Source organism: Sabethes cyaneus, chromosome 3 (assembly GCF_943734655.1).
Source record: "Sabethes cyaneus chromosome 3, idSabCyanKW18_F2, whole genome shotgun sequence".
Lineage (NCBI taxonomy): Eukaryota > Metazoa > Arthropoda > Insecta > Diptera > Culicidae > Sabethes > Sabethes cyaneus.
Window position 1 is genome coordinate 223,884,418 of NC_071355.1, and position 19,026 is coordinate 223,903,443.

The following is a 19,026-nucleotide window of genomic DNA, read 5'->3' on the forward strand; positions in this document are numbered from 1 at the left end:
GGGTTTAACCCGTGATTGAAGACCGTGTGGTTCTCACTCGATAATGGGGGCAGTATAAATGCAAAACATCATTTGAGAAACACCGGCAAAGACGTCAGTTATTCACGATACTTATCAGACATACTGCATAATACGTTGGCTAGATATCGATCGGGAAATAAGGAAGTTTGATGGTTATGGCCTTTCTTGAAGTACTTTGTTTTTTCACTTGCCACACTGCCTATTAGTGGCGATGAATCAGACCGCCATGCAGCGCTTCAGAAACATTGAATCAACCTTGAACTTTGACAAAACCTTACGTAAATCAATATGCTTCGATTAGTGTAGTTCGTCAAAATGAACGAACATGGTAGAGTGGTGCCCACTGGAGTTGGCTTTGAGGCTCAACCGCTGGGGTTTATCAAATTGAATTTTTCAAAGAAATCCTTAAAATAAAACAAACGCATTCAATAACCACCTAATTGGTCTCAGTGCCAAGTGCTTTTCAGCATACACAATCACTGTAATATCGAACAATATGGTTTGATTTTTTAAGGTAATATGATTTCACATTTTATTTTCACCTGGACAACAATACGCTCCATTTGCTATTTATGAATTCACAAGTTGAGTACTAATTATTAAAATGAACCAATATTTTCATCCGTTCTCCATTGCATCACAATTTTTATTTCCCATGCAGTTAACGATTGAGTTGTCGATGATCACCGTTCCATGGCCACGTTTCACGGCTTTCCAATATAATAAATCATATACCCAGCGAAGCTAAACTGGATCATAAAAAGGCCGCAATTACGATGAAATCAGGGTATAGAAAACGCGAAAGGCCACCATCGGTTAGAATCAATAAAAATGAGAACCGTTAACCGTGCTCGGGCCAGCCGCATCCTAAATGTATCATCGAAAAAAAAACGTCCTCCGGTAGCACTCATTGTCAGGCACCAAAAAAAAATCCGTGTCGCAAGGAAGCTTCCCGCTGGTATTCGCCCCGCCGCGGCAATCGGTGTTAGGTACCGATGTTAGGATGTTCTGAAAAAAGGGGCAGCCATAACCACAACTTATATAACTTTATTGAAATGTGGTTTGCTTTAGGAGAGTTGTGCAAAGTTAATTGCATCTAATCCGTAGATCTTTCTGTTTTCAAAAATAGCTGGGCAGTAGTTATAGGTACATTTCAACCGCATTTTTTAGAATATTTTTAATGAAAGTGTCATGAAAAAAGGTTTAATTACCAAAGCTGTGAGCTACAAGGTTTGAATTATTCCGTGTGTTTATACTGGAGCGAAAATAAATTAAATTAATATAAGTTTTACCGTACCTGGAAGGCTTTCTGCAAGCCTGAGCCTATGTTCAGTGAAACAAAATTATTCCTTTATTTAGCAATATTCTAGCTTTTTCTTAATAGGGATAACAAAAACCGGGGAAATGCGACAGCCACAGTTTGGATGTGGCATATTGTATGAGTACAGACAGAAATTGTTTACACGGCTGGTCTGGGTCCCACATAGAAGCAATGTTTATACTCCAGTATACGTACATTATTAGTGTCCTTCACGGATGACAAACAAGCTTTTCCTTTATGGTGATGTTGTTTTTCTATGACATGTCTCTATATGGTATGTTTTTAGCTGTTTTCGAAAGAGTCTTATTCTTTCACGAGTTTAGATCATATTACAGATCTAACGTCACCATTGTAAAAATGTTTCGTTTAGTCAAAATTGTACACATGACCAGTACCAGTATAAAACAAAGTTCTATTGAAACAGACTGCGCACCAGTGGGACAAATACCTGTCATTTTGTGTTGACAATAATTACTGAAATGGTCAAATCTGCTGAATCATGTCGAATGAATTTCGTGAAGTCTACAGGTATCTATGTTTCATCACAAGATAATTATGAACGATTATAAGTTAACAAAAACGAAAATCGTAGAGTAATCAAGCATTAATTAACAAATTGTTTGTGATCACCTTAGAAAGACGGAAAAGATTAACAAAATTGTGAGACGGGCAGACACAAAAACACGAACTAAGTAAAATATTACCTCGACAAGAAATCTTTTCATAATCGGCAATGTTATGTCTGTGAAAAAAAAAATCTTTCGATTTCTCGATTTTCAACGATAAACAACGTGTTCTCTGAAAGAGGAAAAAAAAGGTAATCGTAATGACAATCCATTTTCCGGTTGGCCTTATCAGCACTGTTGCACTGCTACCGTACCGAGTATCGCCCACTCGGACGAAAGCACCATCATAGGAAACATAAAGGTTGTTTGTCTGATTCGACTATTTGGCACATTTTCTGTTTCGGAACTGAAGCGGCGAAAATGACATCAATGCGAAATGAATTAGATATTTCGATGTCATACCGAACTACCTATATCGTACTTTTGGTCGTTTGCTGTCGTCGAATGAGGAGGTGGTCTAGTTTTTTTTTGCGAATGCAACGGAATGGAACCGCGATCACAGTAGAAAATATCGGCGACAACGATAGTATCTCGTTCAAGAGTGCTTGCATATTTATAAGAAGCTCTGTGTTTGGAATTTAAATCCTTCTGGTACCATGATAAATAAAGACTACTTTCTAGTGTAAACTTAGATATTCAAAATTTTAAATGCAGAATATTTGGGTCAAATTTGTAAAATTAAAATCGTAAAAATATATACAAATATATGCTAAAAGTGAATTTTTAAAAATTTAATTTCAGATCATCGTGACTGCGCTTGTGAGAGGAAATGAAAGTAGAATTGCACCAGAATATTAACAACACCTCGTCGCCACATTTTTGGATTGTAAGTATATTTAGTTAGTCAAAATGGCATTACTTTGGCTAAGCTACAGTGTTATATTGATTTATTTACTATCCGTAATAATTATTAAACCATATTCTATATCAAAAGAGTTATTTTTGAGCGTCTCGGTAGAAACTCAAATATTCAATATTTAATGCCTCGCACACACAATATGCACTATAACATACTTCCTAACACGAATTATTCATTGCAGTGAATAGGCATCTTTTGCACCAGCTATTTCCCACTTGATTAATAGCCAAATTTCACTTGCATTCCTTCTTGCAGCTTACTTTTATTCTTCTATGTGCCCTTTACAATCGGCCTTAGTATACGAGTAACCACAATGACGTCATTGTCATTGTACCATTATTTCAAGAGCAACAAGTGAAAAGGGCCTATGTGCAAAGGAGACTCCGCCAAAAATAGTCCGCAACAGCTTTCGTTCAAATACAGCACGTATCTCTTCCGTAAGCAATAGTACTGTCTCAACTCCGTACTTTGTAGAGGAGTGCCGGTCTGATTAGCGTTTTGTACATCGTCAGCTTTGTGCAGCGGCGTATGCTCTTTGATCGAAGCGTCTTGTGAAAGGGAAAGTAGGCTACGTCCAGTTTGAATGCGTCGTCGAATCTCCTTACTCGTATTATTGTCGGCGGTGACCAGAGATCCCAAATATACGAACTCATCAAGCACTTCCAGTTCATAACCGTAAATAGTCACTATCTGTGGGAGACCAAACGTTATTTTCTCTGAGGCCTCTTCCTACCATATATTTGTTTTTCAACGCAATGATTTGCAACCCAATCCTCCTAGCTTCCGTTTTTAGTCTGGCGTAGATTGCCTCCGCCGTCCCAAGGTTTCTAGTAATGATGTCGAGTTCGTCTGCAAAGGCTAGGAGTTGGTTACTCTTGCTGAAGATTGTTCCTCTCGTTTCGATGTCCGCTTACCGGATCACACATTCATCAGCAATATTGAATAACAGAATAGTCCATCCCCTAATCGCAACTCTCTGCGCGATTCGAAACGATTCGAGAATGCTCCCGAAACGCGCACATAGCAAGCATCACTCGCTCTAAGGTACTTTTGATCAACCGCGTTAGTTTGTCCGGAAAACCGTACTCGTGTATTATCTGCCATAACTGTTCGCGTTTAACTGTATCGTATGCTGCCCTTTAATCCACAAAAATATGATGCGCGGGCACGTTGTACCTACTCCCGACATTTCTGGAGGATTGGTTGGAGAGTAGAATACAGCCCTATTGATACTGCCCCACGAATTCTCCTGCTATTGGAGATAGACGACGCAACAAAATCTGGGAGAGCACCTTGAAGGCGGCGTTGGCAAGCCTAATGCTGCGGTAATTACAGCAATGTAGCCGATCGGTAGTTTCTCCTCCTCCCAAATCCTTGAAATTATCCAGTGAAGTGCCGTTGCTAACGGTTCTTGGCCATTTTTGTAGACTTCTGCCGGAAGTTGGTCCTTTCCGACGGCTCTGTTATTCTCTAGCTGCCCGGTTTCTCTTTCAGATCAGCAGCCGGCACACTATTGTCGTTTGTAGGCTCTTAGGTTAAATTGCGTTGCGTCTCCTTCTGTTATATCGCCGTTGGGATGCTCATCGAAGAACTGCTTCCTCCGGCCGACAACCTCGCGCTCGTTTGTGATTAGATCCCTTCCCTCGTCCCTACATATGTCAGGTTTAAGTCTGTAGCCCTTACGAGTTTGGTTTGCCATTTCATAGAACTTACGCATCTCATTAGCTCGGAATAGTTGTTCTAGCTCTTCACGATCCCTGTCCTTCTGGCGCTTTTTCCTCCACAGGATCGTGGTCAACTCATTTCGCGCTCGTCGATACTTGGCCAAATTGTTCCTCGTGGCAATACTTAGATAATTTTTCCAAACTCTTTTTTTCTCTCTCCATCGTTTGTTGGCATTCCCCGTCAAGGAAATACGGAGGATAATCGCTTGACGTGAATCCGGGGCTGCTTGGAGCATCCACCATCTCACTATACGAAACCCGTTTATGGAGTTTGACCGCAGACTGCCTTTCATTTTTACGCACTATACTTACTTACTTACTTACTTAGGTGGCTAGCCGTCCTAAGACAAGGCCCGTTGAACAAAGTTTCTCCATGTAACTCGGTTGAGGGCTACCGCTATCCAATTCCTCGGACACCGCGTACTCTCCGTCAGATCTCGCTCCACCTTGGTCTAACCATCTTGCTCGCTGCGCTCCTGGTCGTCTTGTTCCTACCGGATTTGAGGCGAACACCATCTTTGCAGGGTAGTTGTCCGGCATTCTTGCAACATGCCCTGCCCATCGTATCCGTCCAGCTTTAGCCATCTTCTGGATACTGGGTTCGCCATAGAGCTGTGCGAGTTCATGGTTCATCCTCCGCCTCCATACTCCGTTCTCCTGTACGCCGCCGAAGAGCGCTCTTAGCACTCGTCGTTCGAAAATTCCGAGCACTCGCAGGTCCTCCTTGAGGATTCGTCCATGTTTCGTGCCCGTAGAGAACAACCGGTCTAATAAGCGTCCTGTACAGGGTGCACTTTGTACGGGGACTTAGTCTACTCGACCGCAATTGCTTGTGGAGCCCATAGTAAACACGACTTCCGCTGAAAATACGCCTCCGAATCTCACGGCTGGTATCATTGTCCATTTTTTGTTTGTTGTTCCATTTTTTTTATGCACTATAGGTCCTTTAGTGCTTGGACCTTTTGCGCTTATGTTTGGCGATGCAGTTTTCGTCAACCGTTACCGGTTGCTCTGCTCAAGAGGTCACTGTTGCCGGTCGAAAGAACTAATGGCCAAACTAAGGGCCAGGAAACTCCTGGTCTCTTCCTGTGTGTATCTCTCTCAGTGAAGAAGTTACAGTTTGTGTCGCCTTCTTTGTGCATTCGAGAGCCGCTTGAGCGCAACACGACACCACTTTGGTGCCCCAACGTCTTCTGGCCGCGTTTCCGGAAAGATACGACCCTCCCTCTACCCATTCTGTGAACTGAGTACATGGGAATCGTCAATGAGACTGAAGGTTCTCCATACAACTAGTCGCTGCTGTTGAGGTTGAAGCAATCGTCCAGCTCCTGCTTCTCCGTACGATTGCAATTACGCGATTCCTTAGGAACGCGGCCGGTGCCAGCATAATTAAAATTTTTGTTTTAAAGAGATTTATAAAAAGTCCCACGAGATACTATAGAGAAAGAAAAGTGCACCGGATCAGAGCTCTACAGAGATTAGTCATTTGCAGGCGAAGAGTCTAAACCATCCAGCATAGCTGGATAAGAGACTTAAGATCAGGGCCCGACAACGTCACCTTCAATTGCATAGCGTCACTTAACAATGAAGCAGTGAAGCTTCGGTTTCAACAGAAGCAGCACCGCTTCAGTTTCAAACTAGCTTCAGTCAGCGTCAGCGAAACGGGGTTCACTTCATCATGACTATCGGTTTCAACTTTTCATTTGTACTTTTCTATCAAATATTCAGAAGAAGGCCAGCAACTTTGAATGCAAATGACTTGAATTTGAGTAGCATTTCCTGTAATGCAACGCATATTGAAGTTAACCTAGCCAATGTCGACAAATCGTGCCTGACTTTCTGCCGTCGTCGAGTGAAATGGCCACCAACTTCAACTGAAGCTTGCTTGAAACGTTCTGTTCAACAAATGAAGCAAGTCACTTCATGTATGACGCGAGGGTAAGAGAAAGTCAGTTTCATTTATTTGTTTCGACGGTGCCGGGCCCTGCTTAAGATCACTATACTCAAATTCTCGCAACTCCATCAACAAGCGTACCGACGTAGAAGGCCTCAACCATACATACTCAGGATTATTAGCTTCTCTTAAATCCACCAACACCCCTTTACCATAGCACTATAGCCAGATATTCAAACATAAAATACCAGGTACAATAAGTGGACGTTAGACCGACAGTGCAAAGAAAAACCAAATCGTGACAATTTAACTTAACAGACAGGAAAACAGATGTGCAACAAAAATAACTTAGGACATGTTACCTTAACTAAACAAAGACAATTGACAAAGGACAGAAAGTATTGTACGTATAAAATTAAAAATTAACAAAATTTGTAACAAATCTAACACCCAACGTATCGTAGAAATCCTTGATAAAGACTACAAAATATAGTCGAAACGTCGGAGAAAGTACAAAATCTGCTCTGATTTATTAAGACTGACAGCCGATAAAAATAAAATAGATCACTATACGTATAAAATAGACCGCGAGGTTCTGACAGTGCGCATTACCCAGCCTATCATTTGCCAAAATCATTTATCCAGCCAAACAATTTATGCAATACTTTGCATCGTAATGCATAATCATAATCTTGCATTTTTGCATTTGCAAAAGTCTACCTGTACATCAATGCATTTCAGTTGATGACTTCAAGATCAAAAATATCATGGTAAAGTCGAATGAGTTGCATGCGTGTGGTCTGAAGGTGGTAAAATTTAGCATTTGTGTTTTGCTTTAATAAAAGCTTAATACTTAATACTTTAATGCCTCTAAATCTTATATCATGACAAAAATTACTAAATAACTAAATTAGTCATAACTATTTTGTTTTTCAATGTATTTTTTTTAGATTTTCTATAATCCCAGTATTCCTTAAAGAACCGTAACATGGCTTTTCGACGTGATTTTGTCAAATTTTTGAAATTTGTTTGAAACATGTTAATTTTTTGAAACAGTTCATTACTAAAATACTGTGGTATTGTTTTTTTAGGATGTTAGCTACGTCAAAACCTTTGTTAGGTCAAAGGTTTCCGTAAGAATTCAATTTTTTTGCAGAATCGAACACATCTATTTCACAGCTTTCACGTCAGTATACCTGTTGAATGATACCAGAACCAAATTTGGGAGATTTATTCACAAAATCAAATGTTACAAAAATGATATGTTGCAAAACTGCAAGGGGCGGGGGAAGGCTACATCAATGTGAATTTTTTTCAGTTTAATTACTGTCACGAAAATGAAAAAAAAAACAAGTTGATAAGATAAAAAGCTGCAAATTGTTTCACTTCTTACTTACTTCTCTAATAGTTATTTAATTTAAAAAAAACTGCATTCTAGAGATGTATTAAATATATTTAATACGCATTTCGTAAGAACAGCAATGTTAACAATGTAAACTTCAATTTCGAAAACGAAGTTTGAGGCAAGTAATTTACTTTTCAAGAGCAATAAACATATATAAACCTGTGAAAAACCAACATGTTTCTTTAAAACCATGCCATTACTCCGATTTAAAACAGATTTTTCACAAGAACGTGGTCACTTACGCGGCTTTAAATCCATAGCGAAGCCATAGAATTATTAACCTGCAAAAACTACGCTTGTTATGCAGAGTGCATTATTAAACTGCACAATGCGGAGACAGACGTAATGACCACCGTGCAGACTCGACGCTATGTTTTATCATAAACCAGCCAGAAAACCGCAATTGTCAGCATCGCTGCGATTACCGGCGTCATCATGACCGTGAGTGCATCCAACTAACCCCCGACGATGAACTGTTGTAAGCTTGTATGCCAACACTTGTACTCGTATTCGTATGATGCATCAGTGCAGCGCTGCGACCGCACACGGAACAGCTATATCCACATCCATATCTGTTACCAGAGAGAATAAACGAAGCTACGTTAATAAACAGTTAGCCAATCCATTGGCTGGCAAGTTGGCACAAATCTGTATGCATCGTTTCCTTTATGACATGCGAAGGCTCCGCACTGCAGAATAAACTTCAGCCATTTGAGGGCAACAGTGCGCAATAGTGTGCCGATTCGAATAATAGAGAGAACAATATTTCCAATGATAATATTTGTCTATCAAAGAATCGCTGCGAATTGGGGTTAAATCATATCGTACCGATTCTGCCGGTGGTTCAACCAAATTTGATTTAGAAATAGTTAGCTAGTAGGTAATTTATTCAATTTAGATTTAAATTATAATGTGTGCTGATGTCAGTGAGATAACAACATAGTTAACCCTGCGCTGCCATAGGAAATTTTTCAAAGGAGGCGCATGGTATTAGACAGTATACTCTCATGCGTATGCTATATTTTGTCGAAAACCAAATCAAAACTTGCTATTTATTTTGTCCCAGAAGACACATATTATTCCGTCTTGCCAAAGTTAGTTTTATGCACCATTTACTAAATAAACCATGTCTCTTCTGCTTCACTTTTCCAGGGTGCAATCTGGTGTACGTTGGCAGTCATCATATTCGGTGCAGTGGCAGTGATTTCATGTTGGATAAAAAGATGCAGGTAATAATACTGGTAATAAACATACTTTCCGCAGTAAAGCCGTTTCACAGCTTCAACTCTGTCCTGCTCCGTCGGGTGGTTGGTACGGAAACCAACCACATTTGCAGTATACAGTGTTTGTTCTGGCTGTACGGCAAAATATGCCAACTAATACCGTAGATTGCTTCTATTTTTAGAACTGTAAAGATTGCGATAATGCGTTTTCCCCTTGAAGCAGTAATGGAGGCGGAGCGTTTTTTGTTCTTTTTCGTCTTATTGCGCTGTAATAGATTGAAATATACTAAACGGTACTAATAATCAAGTGGGTAAACTAACAAATCAATGTCTAACTTTAAAAAAATTGCCGTAATTAATTCGAATTTCAAATCGTACGTAGACTATAATAGCCAACAGAGCAAGTCAGTGCTATCAATTAGTGTCGAGCAGTTTAATAATGTGCTTTTGTATCGAATATTTGGCATTGGCTTCAACTTCCGCAACATGGCGCTGTGTTTTCAGTGTGTTCAAGCAGCTTGTTTCCTGCTTTCCGTATTACGCTATATGTACAACGTTCCGGAAAACGTGTCATTGCAACAATTTCGCTGGCTTGTAAAACCGTATACGACACTGCTTTGCATGGCACGAAAGGTAGCACAAATAATAAATCTGCGAACGAAATGATTTGGTTTGATGAATTGACCAAATTTAATCATATACGAAACATTGAGCTTTACTATTGTGTAATACATCTATAAATCCTTTTGAAAAATAACTATTAAATAAAATAAAAATTAATTCAACTCACAAAAAAAATTAATATCTTTAAACTCAATTTGGCATCTTCCAAATTGGTTCTGCACAAATTCGGGGAAAGCAAACTCACGAAATCGTCCCAACTAATATATCCACCAAAGCTCCGTGTGCTAATGAGAGCTTCAAAAAATATCCTTTCAATCTGTTGACCAAGCGAAATTTCGGTACCACCCGCAGTCGCGAACAGCAGTGGGCATCAGACAAAAAGTAATCTGATTGATTCACCCGCTTCCGAATACGCCAGCTACGATATTTTCGCAAACCCAACGGAACAACAGAACACAGTCAGCATAAAAGATTGATTGTTTCATAATCTACTGAACGCAAATTTGTCTCGAATCAGCTATTCAAATAATGGTCCTCAACGGCAAATTGCTCATTCTTCTGCTTTCTGTACTATCCAGATTCCAAAAATGATTTCAAATATTGATTAATGGCAGTTTTACACTATCGCCGGACATGGCTTCACAAACGCCTAGGTTTACGATGCAAAAGAGCTTATGCAAATTATTTACACATTACGTAGAGCATCCGCTTCACTCGTCGTTGACATAATGAAGAGTTCAACTTGCACGTGGAACTGAAAAGCGGCGATTTTCCGCTTCATGGCATCCCATCTATATTCTTGAGTCGTGCCGATCCACATTGAACAGCAAACCGCGAACTGACAGCTGGTGCAGCTGTAGTTGTATGGAACGGAAAATGTGTCATCCTTCGTCCAGATTCACTGCCAGTGGAAAGTGCCATAAATATTTTTGTCTCCAGGCGTATTACAACTACACGAGCACCGACACATATTCCATTCACTCTGCATCATTGTTGCAAACCAGGATGGATAAGACATACACGGGGCAAACAAAAAACACACAGCACCACTGTTCCGAGTCTGAGCCCTTCCATTCCATCCAGCCTACACGAAATGCAGTAACAGAAGTGGTTCTTTTTTTAGAGCACGAAAAAAAAGTTTCTCGCATTTATGAATAAATTATTGCTGCTCTCTGCTTGACGGTACCGGCTCTAGAAGAAGGATTATGTCGCCATACATAATAGACGATCCGAGACACGAATCCAACAGAAATAAGTCGCTGATAAATATGTCTACCTTAACGATAAAAGCAAAATTGTGAGCTTAATTAAGGCCATACTGAACATCAATTTAGCATGTTTTTTCATCGTTGAACAGTAACTTGGATTTCAATATATTGCAGAGAATGAAAACATTGCCAATTTTATTGATCTAAAAGGCATTGCCATCGATGTTAACTAAATTGCAGGAAATCAAACTTTAACCTGGATTATCGCAAGTGTGGGGTTATCTTTGCTGCCGTGTTTGCCTTGCCAACAATAAAACTAAAAGGTGAAGGTTTATAGGCAGTTCAGTGCCGTTGATGATAAGCAATGGAGGGTTGTAAAGGCTCTGTATGTCCTGTTGTGTAGTCATCCGAATCACGTCTCAATATGCAGACAGCGTATCCTACACCTGCACCCCCAAATAGCACCAAGCTATCAACGCTTTCGGGCAGGCAGGCTGTCTAAAGGTTGAGAACCACGTACCATTTCGCCATCGTATGCTTCCTACACTGAAGCGAAGCCGGTGGAATGAGATGATATCATTATCTTAAAGCTTTTGAAGTGCTCTAACAATGGAAACAGTAGCAAATTTTGATTGAAAAGTTTAAGGTTTAAAATCTAGTTCCGCATAATGGGTAGCAACAAAAAGGATCGAAGAAAGCTTTTATATTACTGAATCACGGCAATCGATTGTTTTATAGAATTTGAGACTGATTATCCAATGAACGACAGTTCGGTGATTCGGGTTTTTGAATTTTACCTTTAAACTTTTTACTTTTGAATTTCGACTTTCAACTTTTGATTTTTGATTCTTGATTTCTGATTTTTGATGATTACTTTTTGAACATTGATTTTTGCTTTTGACTTTTAATATTTGACCATTGATTTTCGATTTTTATCTTTTTTAACTTTTACCTTTGACTTTTTACATCTTGACGTTTTTTCAGTTTTTGCCTTTTAGAGTTTAGCTATTGATGTCGAATTTCAACTATCGTCTTTCGACTTGTTGATGTTTGACTTTGGCTTCTTACTTTTGACTTGACTTTTGGCATTTGACCTTTGACCTTCACTTTTTGAATTGCTAACTTTCGACTTTTGCTTTTTTTTATTTTTGATTTTTAACTTTTATTTTGGTTTTGATTATTGACTTTCGACTTAACTTGATTTTTGATTCAGTGTTGCGATACCACTCGCGTAGTCTTATTTTTCACACGCGCCTCAGCCAGCATTTTCATATGTATATTAAGGTTACAAATAGGAATTACGTAGCGATATGTATTCAACAAAATCGTATTCGATACGCAAAACCAGCTTATACGTTCCATTCTGGAGGAATAATTTTAAATGATATACTTATATAGATATTTCTATACGATAAGATCCGATTAAGCGCGACCTAGATCATACAGGTATACGACTTTGTGCTAAAATCGTATGTTTGTCGGCTACTATCATTATAAACGATGGAATGTCAACTTGTGCATTTACGACAATTTTCGTACATTCATATACGAGTTGGTGCTAGCTGGGGTATTCTCCTTCTAACGAACACACTGGCATAAGTGTCTTTCTCGAACTCCCTTTTTTATTTGCTCATGCTCTGCGACGAGTTTTTGCGAGTGTGTATTTAGCTATCAGCCATGGTCGTCGCTCTCGCTCGTCATTGCAACTCGCCCAGATGATACCAAATGCTCACGAGGGCCCGTAATCTTGCCCGCGTGTAGAACGAGGGTGTAAAATAAAGAGGAAAAGAAGAAGTAAAACAAAACATGCAGTCATAGGGTAACCAACATAATTTGGATCCCATCAGCAGCTGTACATAATTTGGACACTTACAGCAAAATCAAATGTAAGTGTCCAAATTATGTACAGCTGCTGATGGAGTCCAAAATAAGTTTTTTCTGTATGGACTCATCACTGCGACCAGTATCGTTGATCTATTGTGATATCGTCCGGGTGTTTGCTGTATGACCCGCAAAGCATTTCTTTTTGCTATAATCGATATGAATGAGTGATATGCTTATTAAATATTATGCGTGCTCGTGTGTAATTGGGTTTACACACCTTCAATGCTTTCTCTACTTTACCGACCTCGTTCCACATGACAGCACCGTCCCCAATTCTAGCTATCCCTGGCGCAGCTAACCAGTGCATTTAACTATAAGAGTCCTTTTTGCACTGTCAATAGGCCTTATCGGGATAATATAGAATTCATTCCTTCAGGAAGGTCACTTTGACATCGAATGGTCTGATTCTACTAAGATTCGGTGTAGCGGTGGTTCAGTGGTGAGAATGCTACTCACGCTCGCGGGCCGTTGGAAGCGCACGAGCTGTTGGTTTCGTGAGTTGACTGCGCAGAACGAAGCTGCGAGGCTGTGTGCTCGCGAGTGTGTCGGACCAATTGTGGTCATAAAAACCGTCATGTTTAAGAGCGTCATGAAACCTTCGGATTTGTACACGGGTTTCCTTTTTTCTTTTAATTATTGATAATTCACTTTTGAGTTTTGACTTATATCATTTGGCTTTTGACTTTTGACTTTTATACCTTCTACCGTTTTGACTTCTAACTTTTGATTTTTAATTCTTGACATTTGACTGTTGATAATTGGATTTGAACTGATGTTTGATTTTGAGCTTCACTTTTTAACATTTCACATTTAAACTTCGAATTTTGACTTTTGACTATTGACTATCTATTTGACTTTTGATCGAAATTAAAACTACTCTAGATTTTTAACTTTTTTTTTTCAGCTTTAGACTTTTGATTTTCAATTTCGTATTTTTGACTTCGGCTTCTGACTTTTGATTTTCGAAGTTTGACTTTTTACATTTTATTTTACATTTGATCTTTGACCTTTCCTTTTGGACACTTGACTTTTGAATTTCGACATTTGACTTTTAGCTTTAAATTTTTCAATTTCGACATTTTACTTTTGACTTTTGATTTTTGGCTGTTACCTTTAGATATTTTTTGACTTATGACCTTTCATTTTCGCCATTTTTTTGCCTGTTACTTATGACTTTTTATGTTTTAATTTTTACATTACACTTTGTGCTTTTTAAATGTAACTTTTTACTATTTTACTTTATATTTTTACCTTTTACTCGTCATTTTTTACTTTTTAGTTCTAATTTTTTACCTTCCACTTTCTACTTTCAAGTTTTAGTCGTCACTTTTTACATTTTACCTAATACTTTTTATTTTCCACTTTTTACTTGTTAGTTGTTAGTTTTTAATTTTTACTTTTTACTTTGCACTTTTTATATCTCACTTCAGTTGATTTTTCCGGTGAAAATAAAGACTATGATACTTTCAGCGGAAGTTTCGACTTGCTATCCTTCAGTCATTGACTACGCATTAAACATCTATTGTTGTCCTCTATAACGTCCTCAATTATAGAGGATGACGCAGTGAGAATAGATGTTTAATGCGTAGTCAATGACTGAAGGATAGTAAGTCGAAACGTCTGTTGAAAGCATTATAGTCTTTATTTTCACCGAAAAAAATCAACTAAAGTGAGATATAAAATTCACGGTGACGAATTTTTTACTTTTTACTTTTTACTTTTTACTTTTTACTTTTTACTTTTTACTTTTTACTTTTTACTTTTTACTTTTTACTTTTTACTTTTTACTTTTTACTTTTTACTTTTTACTTTTTACTTTTTACTTTTTACTTTTTACTTTTTACTTTTTACTTTTTACTTTTTACTTTTTACTTTTTACTTTTTACTTTTTACTTTTTACTTTTTACTTTTTACTTTTTACTTTGTACCGTGAACGTACCATATTCTGCGCAGCTCCTAATTCTGCGCATTTTTCTTTATATATGTATTTTTCAACGTTGTGCATAACTATGGCCATTGTGTTATTTTTTTATAAATCTCTGTTGAATATTACGCCATTATTCACAACAGGGCCATAATATTTGAGAGCGAAATAATTTAACGTGAAACTGAAAGTATTTTATATGACAGAAAACATCGTCGTTAGCACCAACGCTAAGATTGTCCTGCTAGAAAATTAACAAATTTATGATCGAAATTCTTTGCAATGATCAAATTACCCAGCATAATTAGAAAGAATAATTAGTTTTAGTCATGTTTTAGGCAAAAAGAGTGATTGCATGCCTTGTTTTCGTTGGAAAAATGCGATGCAGTAGTGCGCAGATTTAGGCACAGATTTTTTATTCATGTTCCAAATTCTGCGCAGTAATGTATCCTATGAAGAAATCGGAAAAAATACGCAACTTCTCCCAAATGGCTGAGGTATAGAGGCATAGAAATTCAAGTAGAACCTTTAACTTGCATTGATTGGAATCCTGTGTTACGGCTCGGGGTCCGAACCTACGAACGCCAATTCATGGAACCATGTCTTCTGATTTTTTTTGACAGTCGAACTTCATTGAGCTGTCAGGGAGTGGGGAAGTGGTTTCTATATGAAAACACAATTGTTAATATTAGTCTAAAGTATAATGTTCAGTATAGAGAAACCCCGAATGAACTCGCCCTTCACGTTATCGACAATAAAATATTTAAAATAAGCCAATCCAAATGATAATAATGTTCCTGTGCCACCTGGACAGCACAAGAAGGCCAGATCATGGATTTGATCATGGTAATGGCTAATGTCGGATTTTTGATGTGCTTTCAGTGTATAAAGACATAAACTACCTGGTATGAATGTTTATTGTTACTTTTTAGGTGCGCAGAATTAGGAACAAACATGCGCAGAATTAGGAACATGGGCAAGAGAGTGCGCAGAATTAGGCACCGTGGATAAGTTTACAAAACGAAAGATATACTCAATTGTTGGTCGACTTTTAATTCCCATGTTTTTTACCATATATTATAGACCGTAGCACTACATGTTGCTGCTATCAACGTTATCAATTTAACTCTAGAATACTTATAATAGCGGAGGAATCATAAAAATGTCTTAACTGCGCAGAATATGGTACGTTCACGGTACTTTTTATTTTTTTACTTTTTACTATTTACTTTCACCTTTTTACTGTTTATTTTATACAAAAAAACAAAGAGATATTTTTAATCACGCAAAAAAAATTACGATTTTTAGGAATTTTTGCTTGAAGTTTAATTGTGAAACTCGATCTTGCTTTTGATATATACGTTGTTATTTTCTATGCAAAAACCTTCCAAAAATCTAAATTGAGAATTAAATTTTGAAGGGCTGTGGGACAAAAACTTTAAAAATAATTTACAATGGCCTTATTGGCATTGGACAATCCGTCAAATATTTATGAATTTTCTCGCACGTTTGTAATGACGTGACAGAGCGATTGTAAAAAAACGGGAAACTTTGAATACGTATTTTCCAAAACTATTTTCAATGTCGGTGAACAAGAGTGAACAAGGCTGAACCCCTCCAAATACACAAGCTTTCTGAGAACATTTTCTAGTAATTAATCAAAGGTTTTCTCTCATTTATTATTATTTCTCTATTTATGGACGATTTAAGAGCAAAATTTATGCCAAAAATCAAAATGTTGTGTTTTTAGCCTATTCATTCGATCAATTACAAAATAATATATTATATTAACAATTAATTTTTAATATTTTTTTGAAACGATGATTCTACAATTGACGAAGGGACGGTAAGGGAAAGTAATGAAGAAGGATTTTTTTTCCGGGAATGAAGGGGAAGGGAGGAAAGGAGGGGGGGTAATAGGTAACTATGCTTAACAAGTTGTCGTTGTGACTCCTATGTTTTGTCCAATGCTGGAAGGTGCATGGGTCGAACCAAGCTGTAATCAGAGATTATAACCGGATTTGAACCCACAACACCTGCCAGGGCGTATCGCTCACTGGTACCCGTGTACCTTTGAACCACAGAGGCGCTGGACAAAAGAAGTCTGCACAACCCCCCTTATTAACCATAGCGACATGGGTTCGTCAATTGTAGAATCATCGTTTCAAAAAAATATTACCATATGCCTGACCGCATTTCAAGGTCATGACTAAAGTCACGAGTTTGGTCAATTAATTTTTGTTTTTTTTTCTGATGATTCAGTTCACAGATATCGTACTCACCGCTAGAAACCTTACCATAACAACATGTATATAATTTTCACTTTGATCAGTTAAAAGCTTTTCTCTGGAAAATACCAAAAAAAATCAAATTTTGTATGTCTCTCAATCCCTTTCAAACAAAAAATAAAACGGAGACAGTGCAAATAAAAACAAAAAACAAAAAAGTGTAAAGAAAAATAAATAAACTGAAAAAATAAACAGGAAAAATGGAGAAATGTAAGAAGGGAACCAAAGAAAAAACTGTTGAAAGAGAACAAAGAAAAAATGGATAAAGGAAAACAAAAATAAATAGAACGACAATAAAAAAGTAAAAATAAAAATGTGAAAGGAAAAGGCAAAAATGGAAAAGAAAAAAGAGAGCAGTGAAAAGAATAAAAAAAATTAAGCCGCAAAATTAAGTGAACCAGCAACTGCGTGAAAAAAGTATTACTATAATTTCAAAGTGATTTAATTTCGATCTAATCTTGTGATACGAAAAGTCTGAACGAGGGACACGTATTTCTTTAGAAAACGTCACATGAGAAACCGCCACATGTAGAAAGGTATAAATAAAAATTGAAAAATACATGGAAAATGAGAAATCATTGATCTTAGTATTTAGCGCATGGATAACTATTATAGGTACTAACACCCTCATTAAAAAAACAAAAAAAAAACATCATCATAATTAAACGTTATATGATGATACATAATATGAATCTCAAACTGAAAAATACCGCATTGAAACTTTTGTTCTTTGCTGATGAAATTCTGCTGTGCTGAATAGAATGAATGAAACCAGCACACTGTGGAATACCTACTACCTACTTTTCATCGTTTCTCTCTAACTTGGAGACAATGAACATGCCTCGGGGGCCTCCCAACTGTATCATGTCAGTGTCAAACTGTCTTTACATAAGGCACCAACCAACAGGATAAACACTCAACAGACATACGTTTGCACGTCCATTTTAGCGTATACAGTGCTGTTCGGTTGGAATAGCACTGCCAGAAAATTGTCTCTGGACTTTTTTTTACTGCTGTTCGAACGGCCATTATACGAACATTTTGGAATTATTCCAAAGAAAGAAAATTAAAACAAAATCAAATTTTACTACATAGCATTAAATGCAAAAAATAGCCATAAAACCTTGTATTTTCAAATTAATTGAAAATACACTGTATATTTAGACACAGCGAAGCCCTGTCGGGTAGAGGCGTGAAAACGTGTGCAGTAGAATCGGCTTGCAACACACACAGCACCGACTGCTCAGTAAAAGCCAATGCCAATGCGAAAGTCGGCCAAAAGCCTTCGGTGGTCTTTCATAATTCCGCTAGCGTTCATTCATTCGTCAACGGTTGGCTGCGGAAAACGAATGCGGATACCGTCGTTCCTAGTGAGGTCCTGATACAGTGGACTACATTGTTCCCCGAGTGTGATTGAACAATCAATTTGCGTTTTCCGCGCTATCGGAAGCGAAAGTAGTCAATCGAAAGTTACAAAGATTCATCATCGCGAGCGTGATGAACGGTTGCAGGATTTAGTTTGGTTTAATCCAATTACTCGGCTAAGTGAAATAAATGTGAATGATTAAAAACAGCCAGAACGACGTGAAGTATAAGTTACGAAATGGTTCTGTTCAGTGATTTTTAGTGATGATCTAGTCCATGGTAAATCAGTTTCCGTTAACAAAATTCAGCGAATAGTCTCCAATAAAGTACAATTGAGTTTTTTTTATAAAAATTTAACACCAATCAACGCCAAAGCAAAGCAAATCTGAAAACAGTGGTACTGCGGAAGCCATGGTGCAATGATGAAGCACAATAAATAAATTAAACTAGGGTGTGTTATCGATTTTCTTCTTTGTCACATTGCCGCCAATGTGATGAAAGAGCTTACATTGTTTTTTTTATTTGCCTGCCAAAGCAAATATAGCGATAATATACATTACACTTCATCAGGGACAGTGAATTAGTAAGTTGACATACCAATTTGGCAAGGAAAAGACGAAATAGACATACACACTTATGTGTATGTCCAACTACTTGAGG

The 19,026-nt window shown here is 37.7% G+C and overlaps 1 protein-coding gene and 1 long non-coding RNA gene across 2 annotated transcripts in view; both read left to right on the forward strand.

The window, feature by feature from the left end:
* Positions 1-8,630: 8,630 nt before the first annotated feature.
* LOC128741193 (uncharacterized) lies at positions 8,631-9,396 on the forward strand. Its single transcript, XR_008412202.1, has 3 exons — positions 8,631-8,730; positions 9,003-9,079; positions 9,256-9,396. It is a non-coding gene; the product is annotated as an uncharacterized LOC128741193 (long non-coding RNA).
* Positions 9,397-18,257: 8,861 nt separating this feature from the next.
* Positions 18,258-19,026, forward strand: part of LOC128740788 (uncharacterized) — a 36,066-nt gene continuing 35,297 nt past the window's right edge. The window contains exon 1 of the mRNA XM_053836354.1: positions 18,258-18,371. Within this exon, the coding sequence (XP_053692329.1) occupies positions 18,258-18,371 (114 nt within the window). The remainder of the gene's footprint in view (positions 18,372-19,026) is intronic.